The following is a 16,285-nucleotide window of genomic DNA, read 5'->3' as shown; positions in this document are numbered from 1 at the left end:
GTCAATATCGAGGTCAGCGCCAGCTTTGTATACCGGGGTCAGCGCCAGGGTGCGCACCCGGTGTGAATGCACGTCAGCGCTAGCTAGGGTCAATACGAGAATGAACACGAAGGTCAATACCAGGGTCAGTGCCGAGGTCAATTTTAGGCTCAGCGCCAGGGTGAATACCAGGGTTAGGGCCCGTGACCCAGACTTGCGTCTGAACGGATGTTGGTGGAATCATGCCGATGCCTCCATCTCGGGCAATAACAACAATAACAACTTGCAAGGCGGAGTTTTCTGACACAAGAATAGGTTTTACCCTTTCTGGCAATAAAACAGTTGTGTTAGGATGTTTAAAACACCAAAGTGTAACCTTTTTGCAAGGACTCGTGTCTGCATTAATGACACGTATTTGTGGTGAATACGAAACTGATCGGTCTGGTGTGAACCAATAAGTTTCAAAGACAATGCATCATATACTCTCAGAGCATGTTTATTCTTCTGTTTGCATGTTCACCACAAAGTTTATGTGGATAATGCAGACGTGACTCCTTGCAGAGGGTTTCTGTTTGCTGTTTTTACATATTAACACCTCCTGTTTCATTGCCAGAAAGGGTACAACCCATTCTTAGATTTTGATACTGGCACGGGGGATCCCATGACGTTTTCTGACGCTCCGTGGAGACGCTCAGCGCGGCACCCACAAATTTCGGCGTGAACAAAAAAAGGCCGCGCATTTATTTTATTTTTTATCGGAGGAGGAGAGACCCCCGCCCCCGAACAGCCCGGCCACACTCGCAGCACAAGCACCTCTCCGCGTTGCGCCGACGACGTTTCGACAAAAAAACGGCCCTTGCCATAGGAATGTGGAAATGTCCGCCGCCCTGCGGGGTGGACGCCGACGTTGACTTTGAGCGGCGCCCCGCGGCTGCCGCTGCTCGGGTTCCCGCTCGGAGGCGCGGAGCGGTGACGGACGGTGGAGTTTGTGGGGGTGGGGGGGGGGTGCGTGGCGCGATGCCAGGGACACCTGTAGCCACGGCCGCCCCCGGCGGTGGTTCAGGGGAGTGGGGTGGGGGTGGGTCCCGGGGAGGAATGCGGCGCGCTCGTCGTGATGGTCGCGCGCCCGGCGTTGCCGCTCTCTGCTTTTCCGATTGACGCTGCTGTCAGACTCGCTCCCTCGCTCCCTCGCTCTGTTCCTCCTCCGCTCCCTCGCTCCCTCGCTCCCCCACTGCTCCGCTCCCTCGCTCCCTCGCTCCCCCACTCCCCCACTGCTCCGCTCCCTCGCTCCCTCGCTCCCCCACTGCTCCGCTCCCTCGCTCCCTCGCTCCCCTGCTCCCTCGCTCCCTTTCTCGCTCCCTCCCTTGCTCCCTGTCTGCTTCGCACCCTCACTCCATCCCTCCTTCGCTCCCCCGCTCCCCCGCTCCCTCGCTCCTTCGCTCCCTCGCTCTCCGAGGGAACATGTGCCAGCCACACAGCGTGGCTCTTCAAGCACGCCCAAGCTACGCGGGGTCGCGAGGCTGGGATGAATTACCGGGGTCTCTAAGCGTATGGGAGAACCACACGCGCGTAATTAGATCGCGCCACTAAGAGAGATTGGCACGCCCGTTTAGGATCGTTCTCAACAACAACGGTGACGATAATGACGACGATGATGACGATGATGATGATGATGGCCGCCGTGGCCACACCCCTCATAAACGATCGCGTGCACCTGCGCACGATCGAGTTTTGCGGGAGCTCATTGTCACTGTTCCACTGCTGGATGAAATGCCTCCCCACGCCGTGTCGGGTGCTAGCAGAGTGTGAGTCAGATTGCCCTGAAGTTCCGTGACCGCCGGTGTTCATCCGTGGCCGGGAACCGAACTTTGACCGCCGCGTTCCTAGCGTGGCGCGCTCACCAGACTGCTGTGTTCGTAGCGCCCTCACCATAGCGTTCACCGTAGTGTGCTCACCATAACGCAATCACCGTAACACAGCACGCTCACCGTAGAGCCCTCACCGTAGAGCCCTCACCGTAGAGCGCTCACCGTAGAGCGCTCACCGTAGAGTCCTCACCGTAGAGCCCTCACCGTAGAGCCCTCACCGTTTCGCCCTCACCGTAGCACGCTCACCGTAGAGCCCTCACCGTAGAGCCCTCACCGTAGAGCGTTCACCGTAGAGCCCTCACCGTAGAGCCCTCACCGTAGAGCCCTCACCGTAGAGCGCTCACCGTAGAGCGCTCACCGCTGCTATGCTCAGAAACACGGCGGCGAGCAAAACCGCGATCTCTGTATTCGGAGGAGGAACCGCCGATCATCACCGCCGCGTCGAAAATTAACCACGCGCCATCGTGGTTGGGTTAGCCGCATGCTCTGCGTGCTCAGGTTACAGTTGCGGGTTTTTGACGCTGGTCCGTGGCCAGGCCGTCGTCGACTGCTGACGCTCAGCCCAGTTTGGAGCCGGAGCTCCGGGGCATTGCCGCGACGAGACGGGAGCCGGACGCCCGCCGAGCCGGCGCGGGCGCATTGCCGACGTGCCGCGGTGTCGGGTGCGCCGATCGTGCCGGGCCAGGGGCGCCGGTCGTTCGTCTCGCGCGAGTCAACTCGGCAACTTCAAAGGCGTCGGAAGATTTTTCAGAGCCTGGTGGCGAGTGCCGGCACCGAGCGGCAGAGTTGGCACCCCGGTGCCGAGTCCCAGCTTGCCCCGTCGCAGGCCGAATTGGAGGGAGGGGGGGGGGCGATTGGCCGTTTTTGAATTTTAAACTTCGTGTGGGTTTACTGATCGGGTTTTTCCCCTTTTTTCTGGCAACAAAACTGGCACCTTTTGCAAGGAATCATGTTAACATTACCCAGAATACTCTGGTGAAAAGCTCACGGTGCGCCTTTTGGCGTCATCTGGCCGAACACCGTATGAGACTAGGCTCTAAGAAAAGCTGTCTCTGGTGTGGACCAATCAGTTTCAAGGACAATGCATAAATTATCAGTGTTGTTTTTTGTTTGCATTTGACTGCAAGTATTGTGGTTAATGTTAACATGATTCCTTGCAAAAGGTGTCAGTTTTGTCGCCAGAAAAAAAGTATATTTTGTTACTGGCAAAGGAGGCCTCGTGATGTCCGAGTGAGTTGTGACGGAACGGACAATATATCGCAGATGGAAGAGAGATGCCATGAGATGACGGAAAATATCTGCGGGTGAGATTGACACGGGAGATAGTAATTAGATTTCGCACGATAATTAACCTTGCACCGTGTTTACCGAGGGTCTCGGTCCGCAGGCGACGCTGCGTCCGCGAGGGCTGCCTCTGAACTTCCACTCGCCCTGCTCAATGAAAGAGCGAGTGTCGCACTTGCTCGCGAGCGAAGAGGAGCCACATGTGTGCGCTCGCGGGGAAAGAGGAGCGCTCGCGAGGGAAGAGGTGCGATCGTGGTGGTGGCGGCAGCTGCCAGCCACGTGTGCACCATCCCCCCCCCCCTTCCTCTAATCGGCCACCTCGCCGCTCCTCGTTTTTCATTCACGGGTGATTAGCCCACTCCGCCGCCACAAAGGAAGGAGGGCAAATTTACGGCCCTGCGCCCGGGGAAAATTGGAAACATAAGGCGCTCGGTGGCGGCCGGGATTCCTCTCCCTCTCGCCGCCGCTCCGCGGAGAGAAGGGGCGGCGGGAGGGGCAGCGGGAAGGGCGACGGGAAGGGCGACGGGAGGGGCGGCGGGAAGGGCGACGGGAGGGGCAGCGGGAAGGGCGACGGGAAGGGCGACGGTAGGGGCAGCTGGAGGGGCAGCGGGAGGGGCGACGGGAGGGGCGACGCGCTCGCGCAGATTTACGACGCAGGGGCCTCCGCTAGCAGCGCCGCGCGGTTCAGCCCGGAGGCCCCGCGAGGTGGAGCGCTGGAGGGGCGAGCGGGGCGGTGGTGGCGGAGAGCTGTTGACGTAGGTAGAGAGAGAGCGAGCTGGAGTGAGTGAGATGGAGGATGGTGGAACACGGCGGTGCACAAGGCGGAGTCGAGCAGTGCGGTGGTGTGGCGGTGGTGGTGTGGTGGTGTGGTGGTGGTGGTGGTGTGGTGGTGTGGTGGTAGTGTGGTGGTGTGGTGGTGGTGGTGTGGTGGTGCGGCGGTGGTGGTGGTGTGGTGGTGGTGTGGTGGTGGTGTGGTGGTGGTGTGGTGGTGGTGTGGTGGTGCGGCGGTGGTGTGGTGGTGGTGTGGTGGTGTGGTGGTGGTGCGGTGGTGGTGTGCTGGTGCAGCGGTGCGGTGGTCCGTGCGGTCCGGGTGAGCCCGCGGCGCCGCTCAGCTCAGGAATGAGTCACGGAGTCGCACCCAAATCAAATTTCACGTGCGCCGCCCCGGGGCAGGCGGCACGGGGAGGGGGGGGGAGGCGGTGGGAGCTCATCTCACCGCGGCCGTGAGGATGGCGGGCGGGCGGGGCGGGACGGTGGGGCTTGGCGGTTGTTGTGGAAGCCGAGCGCTGCGAGTGAACGGGGCGGGTGGCGTTGGCGGGTCACGCTTCGACGGAACGCGACCAGTCAAAGGTGCGGCCACCGCTGCTTCCTGCTCGCGCCGCTGCTGGCAGAAGGAAGGGCCTCCACTCCAGCGAACACTTAAGAGGGCATTTCGGCCAAACTCTTCCACGCCAGCCCACTTGACCCCGCCTCACGCGACCTGCCGATCGACTCGGCGCAGTGGAACCCATTTATCCCGCTGCTGAGTGCGGGTGGTGCAGGGGATGGATTTAAGAAACTTGCCACCCGATTGTTTCAACCGCCGTGCCAGGAAGTGGAGGCGAAGCTGCTGACCCGTCGACGTTTTTCTGCTGGAATTTCTGACGATATTTCGACAGAATTGTCCGGCGTCCTCCGGCTGAAACAGTCGCACCACGTGACGATTGATAGCCGGCGCCGTCCTTCGTGGACCCATTAGCGTGGGATCAATTAGCGCCGCGGCTCGCGCTTGCCGGCGGAATGGAAACGCGGCGCCCTAATGAAAAAGCGCATTCTGCGTGCGGCAATTATCCCGTCATCACGGCCGCATTTTTATTTTAATTGGGAAAAATAACAAATGCGATGCTCAATGCGGGTTAAATGATGGCAGGACTCCCAACCCCCCCCCCCCCATCCTTGTGAAACAGAACTTCAGAAGGAATTGCCCGTCAGGTCACTGAGCATCAGAAGTAGGAATTTTGAAAAACTAAATGAAAGAGGTGGCCGGCCGGCGCAGACGTCAGAGACGCTGAGCCGGCACTGCCGAAGACCTGGGTTCGACTGCAGGGTATAAGCACCCACTGTGGTGAAAGCGGGACGCTCAAGGGCAATGCGGCTGATTGTCTCGGCGCGGCGTCCAATGACCCGCTTGGAGACCCACAGACACAAATCAAGACCCCGCGGAATGACACACGGACTCGTAGACTTGCATACAAGCGAGTTGCGATTGAAGTGGGCTCTCAAATGCGGCGAGCTGATGGACTCGGCCCCGTCGCCAATGGTCACGCAGCAAATCCCCCATGCCATAAAATTAAATGATTCCACATTTAATTTGGCCGATTTCCAGATCCTAATGGCTCGGGATGTTTGGTTGGCCGTCATGTGACAAACATTTATCGCTGCAGATGGGCGGGTGTTCAAGTGCTGCCCGCTACTGTGTGTAAACGAGAGGTCACTTGACGAGATTTAAGAGGTAGCTCGATATTATCCGCTTCCATGTGCCGTCAGCTCGTTGCTTTTGTTCTTGTCTTTATTTAAGTCGCACTGCTGGGCGAGAGTTCCGCGTGGGTTCATCGTCACGTGAGGCGGTGGTGTCGGTAGCAGAACCACGATAAGCTTCCCGGACAAGACAATAAGGGAATTAGGGTTAGGAGTCAAACGGCAAGACGGGAGCTTTGGTAACCCTGTGGAGAAGGTGGTGGGGCAGGGGGGGGGGGAGACGGTGAGTGATGGACAGGAGATGGGCAGCTCGGGAATTCCACCGCAGCACGGCGATTTACAGAAGGCGCCTCCGTGAAAATCGCTCCGTTCACATTCTTCCCCTCCTCCTCCGTAAACACCGCGCCCTGCCCGGCAGAGCTCCGTGGATTCACATCTCCGCCAGCGAACGCCGGGTTAGCGGCGTTGCCGTGGCCAGGCGCGCAGGAGGCGGGCGGGACGGGGCGCCCGCACCTGCCGATTCAGGGAGACGCCGGCCGGAGTAAGAGTTGGGGGGAGGGGGGAGCACGTGGAGTTAAACGAGCAATGCTGGCCCCGCGCAGGCCGAGGCTGTTGGGTGGAGGGGGCCCCCCCCCCCGGGTGGAGGCCCCCCCGAGCGGAGGGGCCCCCAAGACGGCGCTTGGCTCCCACCGCCAGCGGAAATCGTAGACCGCGCGGGATTCCGCGGTGGGCACGGCCACGCGAGCCGCACGTGTGGGAAAAACCGCAAGGCCACGATCGTAGAGCGACAACAAACCAGACGATGCTGGTGATCCCGCTGCTGCTGCGCTGACAGCAGTGCACGCTCAACAACAACAACAGCAACTCAACGCAATTCGTCATCAATAAAGCCGTGGCCTGCAAGCGATGAATACAAAACAGGCAACGTTTTGGGAAATGTCTCTTTTTTTTTACCCACGTGCTATCAAGAAGGGCCGTCGCCCGAAACGTCTCCTGTTATTTACGAACACTTTGGGAGGTTTTTTTTCCTTGTTGTAAAAAAAGGAGAAAACCCGAAGCGGCTCACGGCGGTCGTTCCGCTGGCTCGGAGCCCCGCTTGGCACGCGGTAACTCGGCGCCCAGAGACGGCCGCGGGACGCGGCGCGTCCTCAACGGGCGCTACGGACCTCAATCGTGGGGGCCACGTGAACGCCCCGAGTAGAGCGGCCCGCGGGCGCTTCAAGCGAGGAGCCCATCGAGCCGGAGAGACGATGCGCTCGTTAGCATAACGGCGAGGACTAAGACGCCGGCCGTACGATTACGGCTACATTTTCCTCCGGGACGATTTTTCTCGGAATTCCGACTTCCAGAGAGGGCGCGGTGGGGAGGGGGGGGGGCGGGGGGGGTGGGGGGGGTGGGGGGGTGTCGTGCCGCGTGCGCCGGTCGAGGCGTTCGCACACGGGGCAGGCTGCGGCTTCTCCCGCTGGCGCAGCGCCAGCGGAGGAGAGAGGGGGGGGCGGGGGGAGCGGGGGGGGCTCGGTGGTGATGCCTCGATGGGGGCTTAGACGGGCAAAGCCGGTCCCGCGAGCTCGCAAACAGCAGCAGAGTATGGTTAATAGAGGGCGCGGGGGCGTGGATTAGGTCGCGTGAATATATGAATGTTGTGTCGTTAAAACCCGTCACCACCCGACGCAGCCAACTAGTAAGGGTTGTCACGTAAACAGAACGTGACCAATTCGTCATTAGTACAGCACTAACCGGTTGTGTGTCGGAGCGCCAAGCCACAACATTTACGATCTGGGCACCGTGAAGTTTCCCCAGTAATTACAACCGGCTTCATCAGGCGACAGACAGATTCGGGGAGAAGTCCACCCGTTTCGTTCCTTATATAGAGGCGTAGATGGATATTGGTCACGAAAGCGTACGTGTTAAACTGACACGCTTACAGTTACGCGATCTAACCCAAAATAAACCTCTACTGTGGATAATATTGGTCGCGAAAGCCTACTGAGTGTTCGCATGAGCAGCAGCTTTGTTGTGTTTCGCTGGCTGGGGTGGGATGCGCGTGCGCGGCATGGGGGAAGGCCGCGTGCTGAGATGGCATCGGAGCGGTCTCCACGAGTCCAGGGGCCAAGGGGAAAGACCTAAACACTATTTAGGCAGAAGGGTCTTTGTGTGAGTCTGTGGGTCTCTGTGTGAGTCTGTGCGTCTCTGTGTGAGTCTGTGCGTCTCTCTGTGAGTCTGGGGCTCTCTGTGAGTCTGTGGGCCTCTGCTTGAGTCTGTGAGTCTGAGTCTCTGTGTGAGTCTGTGCGTCTCTGTGTGAGTCTGGGTCTCTGTGTGAGTCTGTGCGTCTCTGTGTGAGTCTGTGCGTCTCTGCTTGAGTCTGCGTCTGGGTCTCTGTGTGAGTCTGTGCGTCTCTGTGTGAGTCTGTGCGTCTCTCTGTGAGTCTGGGTCTCTGTGTGAGTCTGTGCGTCTCTCTGTGAGTCTGGGTCTCTGTGTGAGTCTGTGCGTCTCTCTGTGAGTCTGCGTCTCTGTGTGAGTCTGTGCGTCTCTCTGTGAGTCTGGGTCTCTGTGTGAGTCTGTGCGTCTCTCTGTGAGTCTGGGTCTCTGTGTGAGTCTGTGCGTCTCTGTGAGTCTGTGGGTCTCTCTGTGAGTCTGTGCGTCTCTGTGTGAGTCTGTGGGTCTCTGCTTGAGTCTGTGCGTCTCTGTGTGAGTGTGCGTCTCTGTGTGAGTCTGGGTCTCTGTGTGAGTCTGTGCGTCTCTGTGTGAGTCTGTGCGTCTCTGCTTGAGTCTGTGCGTCTGGGTCTCTGTGTGAGTCTGTGCGTCTCTGTGTGAGTCTGTGCGTCTCTCTGTGAGTCTGGGTCTCTGTGTGAGTCTGTGCGTCTCTCTGTGAGTCTGGGTCTCTGTGTGAGTCTGTGCGTCTCTCTGTGAGTCTGGGTCTCTGTGTGAGTCTGTGCGTCTCTCTGTGAGTCTGGGTCTCTGTGTGAGTCTGTGCGTCTCTCTGTGAGTCTGGGTCTCTGTGTGAGTCTGTGCGTCTCTGTGAGTCTGTGGGTCTCTCTGTGAGTCTGTGCGTCTCTGTGTGAGTCTGTGGGTCTCTGCTTGAGTCTGTGCGTCTCTGTTTGAGTCTGTGCGTCTCTGTGTCAGTCTGTGTGTCTCTGTGTCAGTCTGTGCGTCTCTGTGTGAGTCTGTGCGTCTCTTTGTGAGTCTGTGCGTCTCTGTGTGAGTCTGTGCGTCTCTGTGAGTCTGTGCGTCTCTGTGTGAGTGTGCGTCTCTGTGTGAGTCTGTGAGTCTCTGTGTGAGTCTGTGCGTCTCTGTGTGAGTCTGTGCGTCTCTGTGTGAGTCTGTGCGTTTCTTTGTGAGTCTGGGTCTCTGTGTGAGTCTGTGCGTCTCTGTGTGAGTCTGTGCGTCTCTGTGTGAGTCTGTGCGTCTCTGTGTGAGTCTGTGCGTCTCTGTGTGAGTCTGTGCGTCTCTCTGTGAGTCTGGGGCTCTCTGTGAGTCTGTGGGCCTCTGCTTGAGTCTGTGAGTCTGAGTCTCTGTGTGAGTCTGTGCGTCTCTCTGTGAGTCTGGGTCTCTGTGTGAGTCTGTGCGTCTCTGTGTGAGTCTGTGCGTCTCTGTGTGAGTCTGTGCGTCTCTCTGTGAGTCTGGGTCTCTGTGTGAGTCTGTGCGTCTCTCTGTGAGTCTGGGTCTCTGTGTGAGTCTGTGCGTCTCTCTGTGAGTCTGGGTCTCTGTGTGAGTCTGTGCGTCTCTCTGTGAGTCTGGGTCTCTGTGTGAGTCTGTGCGTCTCTGTGAGTCTGTGGGTCTCTCTGTGAGTCTGTGCGTCTCTGTGTGAGTCTGTGGGTCTCTGTGTGAGTCTGTGGGTCTCTGCTTGAGTCTGTGCGTCTCTGTTTGAGTCTGTGCGTCTCTGTGTCAGTCTGTGTGTCTCTGTGTCAGTCTGTGCGTCTCTGTGTGAGTCTGTGCGTCTCTTTGTGAGTCTGTGCGTCTCTGTGTGAGTCTGTGCGTCTCTGTGAGTCTGTGCGTCTCTGTGTGAGTGTGCGTCTCTGTGTGAGTCTGTGAGTCTCTGTGTGAGTCTGTGCGTCTCTGTGTGAGTCTGTGCGTCTCTGTGTGAGTCTGTGCGTTTCTTTGTGAGTCTGGGTCTCTGTGTGAGTCTGTGCGTCTCTGTGTGAGTCTGTGCGTCTCTGTGTGAGTCTGTGCGTCTCTGTGTGAGTCTGTGCGTCTCTGTGTGAGTCTGTGCGTCTCTCTGTGAGTCTGGGGCTCTCTGTGAGTCTGTGGGCCTCTGCTTGAGTCTGTGAGTCTGAGTCTCTGTGTGAGTCTGTGCGTCTCTCTGTGAGTCTGGGTCTCTGTGTGAGTCTGTGCGTCTCTGTGTGAGTCTGTGCGTCTCTGTGTGAGTCTGTGCGTCTCTCTGTGAGTCTGTGCGTCTCTCTGTGAGTCTGGGGCTCTCTGTGAGTCTGTGGGCCTCTGCTTGAGTCTGTGAGTCTGAGTCTCTGTGTGAGTCTGTGGGCCTCTGTGTGAGTCTGTGGGTCTCTGTGTGAGTCTGTGCGTCTCTGTGTAAGTCTGTGCGTCTCTGTGTGAGTCTGTGCGTCTCTGTGTGAGTCTGTGCGTCTCTCTGTGAGTCTGTGCGTCTCTCTGTGAGTCTGAGGCTCTCTGTGAGTCTGTGGGTCTCTGCTTGAGTCTGTGAGTCTGGGTCTCTGTGTGAGTCTGTGGGTGTCTGCTGTGTGAGTCTGTGGGTCACCACAGGTTGGCGAAGTAGGGGGGGGTGTAGGGGGGGGGGTGAGGTGAAGAGTGTTATGAGGAGTGAGGTGAGGAGTGAGATGAGGAGTGTTGTGAGGAGTGTTGTGAGGAGTGAGGTGAGGAGTGTTGTGAGGAGTGAGGTGTGTCATTTGTGCGATGATAGTGAGGCGATGTGTGGTGAGGAGTGAGTTGCACTGTGTGTTTGGTGAGGTGCACTGTGAGGTGTGCCGCGTGGTGAGTAGCAAGGCACCGTCTGGTGAGGCGTCATTGCAGCAGTGGCTGTGGTGGCGTTGGTAGTGGTGGTGCCATTATTGATGTGCCGGTAGTAGCGGCGTCGCTGTTAGTGGTGGAGGCAGCGGTGGTGGTGGTGTTAGTGATAGGAGCGTTTGTAGGAGTGGTGGCGGTGATGGTGCTGGTAGTGGTGGCGGCTGTAGTGGTAGCGTTGGTGGTAGTGAGGAGCGGTGGCGCAACGATTAGCGCGCTGCAGCTACGAACCCAGCGGCCCGAGTTCGATTCCCGCTCATGGTCAACATCGGTGACGAACATCTGAACCGGTACTGGGCCTCCCCTAGGTCGACTCAGCCTCAAATGTGTACCTGGGTGCGGTGTGTAAACATCGCCACTGTGGGAGACAAAGGCGGCCGGGCTTGGTGCTGGCCACCCACCCCCTCGTGTACCGTGCCGGCCTTCAGAGGTGCTCGCTAACAGCACTTGCCCCAACTGTCTGTTGCAGGCTATACGGGGGATCTTTGTATTTTTTGGTAGTGGTGGTCGTGTTGGCGGTAGTGGCGGTGATTGTTTCTGCTTGCGTCTGCTGTCCGTGTCTGCTGCCTCTGCCCGGGGCAGCGCCCTATCGACTCTCGGAATCTCTCCCCCGTGGCGCATGCTGATGAAACTATCGATTTTCCCGCGGGAGGCTCGTGGCCGCCCTTACAAGAGGAGCTTGGCCCTCGATAAATCCGCGGCGCCGGACATTTGACAACGGGGCGAGAGGGGCAGGGGGAGTTTGTAACCTCCCCCGCCCATCCCTCTCGCTATCGAGCCGCCGTTCCCGGCGTTCGTTCGATCGCAGCGCGGTTCGCGGGTCGCGGCAATCGTGGGTTGACGTTGGGGGGGTGCCAGGGTGGGGGAGAGTAGCAGAGAGCCACGGGGAGCCGCGGGGAGCCGCGGGAATCTCGCCGGTGACAAACCGCGGGGAAGGCGCCGGCGACTCGGATCCGTGGATGGGGATTTTGAACTTGCCTGACGCCGAGGAGCGGGTAGGAGGCTGAGCTCGTGGTCGGCACGCTGCCCGAGAGGACCCCCAGGTCGATTCCCGGTCACGGCCCCGACGCCGGCGATATCTGAATTAGCCCCAAGGGTCGTCCTCCACCCTCTCTCCCCTTCCCCGCCCACCTCTCACGCACCAGCACTGACCAGCCTGGCGGAGTTTGGTCGAACGCCTCGCTTGAGCGACGTGGCGTGGGGGAGGCATTCATCCAGCAGCGGATTGACAGACGCGACCGAGCGTGTTCTGCGAGCGGCGTCATCGCCAGTTAACCTGCGGCCCGTAGCGGGAGTCCAACCTTGACCCTGCGCCGTGCGGTGCGGCTGGGAGTCTCTGACCCCGTGCCTTTCCATGTCTCACTTGCCTCACTTTACGTCTCGCTGTGTCGCACTCTGTGTCTCGCTGTGTCTGTGTTTCCCTGTCTGTCTCGCTGTGTCTGTGTCTCACTGTTTGTCTCGCTGTGTGTCTCACTGTCTCACTTGTCTGTGTCTCGCTGTGTCTGTGTCTCACTGTTTGTCTCGCTGTGTGTCTCACTGTCTCACTTGTCTGTGTCTCGCAGTGTCTGTGTTTCACTGTTTGTCTCGCTGTGTCTGTGTCTCACTGTGTCTGTGTCTCACTGTGTCACAGTCTCACTGTTTGTCTCGCTGTGTCTCACTGTCTCACTTGTCTGTGTCTCGTTGTGTCTGTGTCTCGCTGTGTCTGTGTCTGTGTCTCGCTGTGTCTGTGTCTCACTGTCTGTGTCTCGCTGTGTCTGTGTTTCACTGTTTGTCTCGCTGTGTGTCTCACTGTCTCACTTGTCTGTGTCTCGCCATGTCTGTGTCTGTGTCTCGCTGTGTCTGTGTCTCACTGTATCTGTGTCTCGCCGTGTCTGTGTCTCACTGTGTCTGTGTCTCGCTGTATCTGTGTCTGTGTCTCACTGTGTCTGTGTCTCGCCGTGTCTGTGTCTCGCTGTGTCTGTGTCTCACTGTGTCTGTGTCTCACTCTCTCACTGTGTCTTGCTGTGTCTGTGTCTCACTGTGTCTGTGTCTCGCCATGTCTGTGTCTCACTGTGTCCGTGTCTCACCGTGTCCGTGTCTCACTGTGTCCGTGTCTCACTGTGTCCGTGTCTCACTGTGTCCGTGTCTCACTGTGTCTCACTGTGTCTGTGTCTCACTGTGTCTCACTGTGTCTGTGTCTCACTGTGTCTGTGTCTCACTGTGTCTCGCTGTGTCTGTGTCTCACTGTGTCTGTGTCTCACTATGTCTCGCTGTGTCTGTGTCTCACTGTGTCTGTGTCTCACTGTGTCTGTGTCTCACTGTACCCGTGTCTCACTGTGTATCCCTGTGTCTGTGTTTCACTGTGTCTGTGTCTCGCTGTGTCTGTGTCTCACTGTGTCTCCCTGTGTCTGTGTCTCACTGTGTCTCCCTGTGTCTGTGTCTCACTGTGTCTGTGTCTCGCTGTGTCTGTGTCTCACTGTGTCTGTGTCTCACTGTGTCTCGCTGTGTCTGTGTCTCACTGTGTCTTTGTCTGACTGTGTCTCGCTGTGTCTGTGTCTCACTGTGTCTGTGTCTCACTGTGTCACAGTCTCACTGTGTCTGTCTTACTGTGTGTCTCGCTGTGTCTGTGTCTCGCCGTGTCTGTGTCTCACTATGTCTGTGTCTCACTGTGTCTCACTGTGTCTGTGTCTCACTGTGTCTGTGTCTCGCTGTGTCTGTGTCTCACTGTGTCTGTGTCTCGCCGTGTCTCCCTGTGTCTGTGTTTCACTGTGTCTCCCTGTGTCTGTGTCTCACTGTGTCTGTGTCTCACTGTGTCTCACTGTGTCCGTGTCTCACTGTGTCTCACTGTGTCTGTGTCTCACTGTGTCTGTGTCTCACTGTGTCTCACTGTGTCAGTGTCTCACTGTGTCTGTGTCTTGCTGTGTCTGTGTCTCACTGTGTCCGTGTCTCACTGTGTCCGTGTCTCACTGTGTCCGTGTCTCACTGTGTCTGTGTCTCACTGTGTCTCGCTTTGTCTCGCTGTGTCTGTGTCTCACTGTGTCAGTGTCTCACTGTGTCTGTGTCTCACTGTGTCTGTGTCTCACTGTGTCTGTGTCTCACTGTGTCTGTGTCCCACTGTGTCTGTGTCTCACTGTGTCTGTCTCGCCGTGTCTGACTGTGTCTGTGTCTCACTGTGTCTGTGTCTCCCTGTGTCTGTCTCGCTGTGTCTGTCTCACTGTGTCTGACTGTGTCTGTGTCTCACTGTGTCTGTGTCCCACTGTGTCTGTATCTCGCTGTGTCTGTGTCTCACTGTGTCTGTGTCTCGCTGTGTCTGTGTCTCACTGTGTCTGTGTCTCACTGTGTCTGTGTCCCACTGTCTCTGTGTCTCACTGTGTCTGTGTCTCGCCGTGTCTGACTGTGTCTCCCTGTGTCTGTGTCTCACTGTGTCTGACTGTGTCTGTGTCTCACTGTGTCTGTGTCTCACTGTAACTGTGTCCCACTGTGTCTGTGTCTCACTGTGTCTGTGTCTCCCTGTGTCTGTCTCGCTGTGTCTGTCTCACTGTGTCTGACTGTGTCTGTGTCTCACTGTGTCTGTGTCTCACTGTGTCTGTGTCTCACTGTGTCTCACTGTGTCTGTGTCTCACTGTGTCTGTGTCTCACTGTGTCCGTGTCTCACTGTGTCTCCCTGTGTCTGTGTCTCACTGTGTCTCCCTGTGTCTGTGTCTCACTGTGTCCGTGTCTCACTGTGTCTCCCTGTGTCTGTGTCTCACTGTGTCTCCCTGTGTCTGTGTCTCGCTGTGTCTGTGTCTCACTGTGTCTGTGTCTCACTGTGTCACAGTCTCACTGTGTCTGTCTTACTGTGTGTCTCGCCGTGTCTGTGTCTCACTGTGTCTGTGTATCACTGTGTCTGTGTCTCGCTGTGTCTGTGTCTCACTGTGTCTGTGTCTCACTGTGTCTGTTTCCCACTGTGTCTGTGTATCACTGTGACTGTGTCTCACTGTGTCTGTGTCTCACTGTGTCTGTGTCTCACTGTGTCTCACTGTGTCTGTGTCCCACTGTGTCTGTGTCTCACTGTGTCTGTGTCTCACTGTGTCTGTGTCTCGCCGTGTCTGACTGTGTCTGTGTCTCACTGTGTCTGTGTCTCCCTGTGTCTGTCTCGCTGTGTCTGTCTCACTGTGTCTGACTGTGTCTGTGTCTCACTGTGTCTGTGTCTCACTGTGTCTGTGTCCCACTGTGTCTGTGTCTCGCTGTGTCTGTGTCTCGCTGTGTCTGTGTCTCACTGTGTCTGTGTCTCACTGTGTCTCACTGTGTCTGTGTCCCACTGTGTCTGTGTCTCACTGTGTCTGTGTCTCGCCGTGTGTCGCTTGTCTGCAGGCACTGGACGGCTTTGTGTTCGCGCTCACGCAGGACGGCCGCTTTCTCTACATCTCCGAGACGGTGTCCATCTACCTGGGCCTCTCACAGGTGACAGGCCCTACCCCCATCTCCCTCCCTCCCTCCCACCTCCCTCCCCTCGTCCTTCCTCCCCCCTCCCTCCCTCCCCCCTCCCTTCCTCCCTCACTCACTCACTCCCTCGTTCTCTCCCTCACTCACTCCTTCAATCAATCACTCACTCACTCCCTCACTCCTTCCATCAATTACTCACCCACTCACTCCTTTCCATCAATCACTCACTCACTCCTTCCATCAATCACTCACTCACTCCCTCACTCACTCCTTCCATCAATAACTCACTCACTCCCTCACTAACTCCTTCCATCAATCACTCTCTCACTCCTTCACTCCTTCCATCAATCACTCACTCACTCCCTCACTCCTTCCATCAATCACTCACTCCCTCACTCCTTCCATCAATCACTCACTCACTGTTTTACGCCTTCCATCAATCACTCACTCACTCCTTCCATCAATCAGGCACTCACTCCCTCACTCACTCCTTCCATCAATCACTCACTCACTCCCTCACTCACTCCTTCCATCAATCACTCTCTCACTCCCTCACTCCTTCCATCATTCACTCACTCCTTCCATCAATCACTCACTCACTCTCTCACTCACTCCTTCCATCAATCACTCACTCACTCCCTCACTCACTCCTTCCATCAATCACTCACTCACTCATTCCCTCCTTCTATCAATCACTCACTCATTCCCTCCTTCCATCAATCACTCATTCCCTCCTTCCATCAATCACTCACTCACTCCCTCGTTCACTAAATCCCTCCTTTCTTCCCTCTCTTAATCCCCCCCCCCCCCCACGAGCTACGTTATCCCCTCCGGATGCCGTGGGCGGTTTGTTTCACGTAATCTGTGATTCTTCCCACACGCAGTTAAACTCTTCTTGAATAAAATTTAATATTTCACTACACTTCCCAATGCGTGGCTCTGGCGAGACTCTCCCGGCGAGACTCTCCCGGTGAGGATCCCCCGGCGAGACTCTCCCGGCTAGACTCTCCCAGCGAGCCACTCCCGGCGAGACTCTCCCAGCGAGACTCTCCCGGCGAGACTCTCCCGGTGACAATCTCCCGGTGAGACTCTCCCGGCGAGACTCTCCCGGTGACAATCTCCCGGTGAGACTCTCCCGGCGAGACTCTCCCGGCGAGACTCTCCCGGCGAGAATCTCCCGGTGACGCGAAGGGCGGCACGGTGGCGAGATGTGAACTACCTCGCCTGGTGCACAGCAGGTCGTGGGTTCGATGCCAACTTCTGACGCCTTTTGTACCTTTGCAGTTTGCGTGTCTCTCCCTCTCCACGTGGCTGCGTTGATT

At 57.5% G+C, this 16,285-nt stretch overlaps 1 protein-coding gene across 3 annotated transcripts in view; it reads left to right on the top strand.

The window, feature by feature from the left end:
- LOC116947698 (neuronal PAS domain-containing protein 3-like) overlaps positions 1-16,285 on the top strand; it is an 85,262-nt gene that overhangs the window by 43,803 nt on the left and 25,174 nt on the right. For all 3 annotated transcript variants that reach the window (XM_076071021.1, XM_032963711.2, XM_076071022.1), the window contains one exon: positions 14,892-14,981. In XM_076071021.1, coding sequence (XP_075927136.1) covers positions 14,892-14,981 — 90 coding nt within the window. The remainder of the gene's footprint in view (positions 1-14,891; positions 14,982-16,285) is intronic.

This window comes from Petromyzon marinus, chromosome 31 (genome assembly GCF_048934315.1).
Source record: "Petromyzon marinus isolate PM22_M1 ecotype Great Lakes invasive population chromosome 31, UKy_Petmar_22M1.pri1.0, whole genome shotgun sequence".
NCBI lineage: Eukaryota > Metazoa > Chordata > Hyperoartia > Petromyzontiformes > Petromyzontidae > Petromyzon > Petromyzon marinus.
This window is presented reverse-complemented; position numbering and strand designations above follow the sequence as displayed.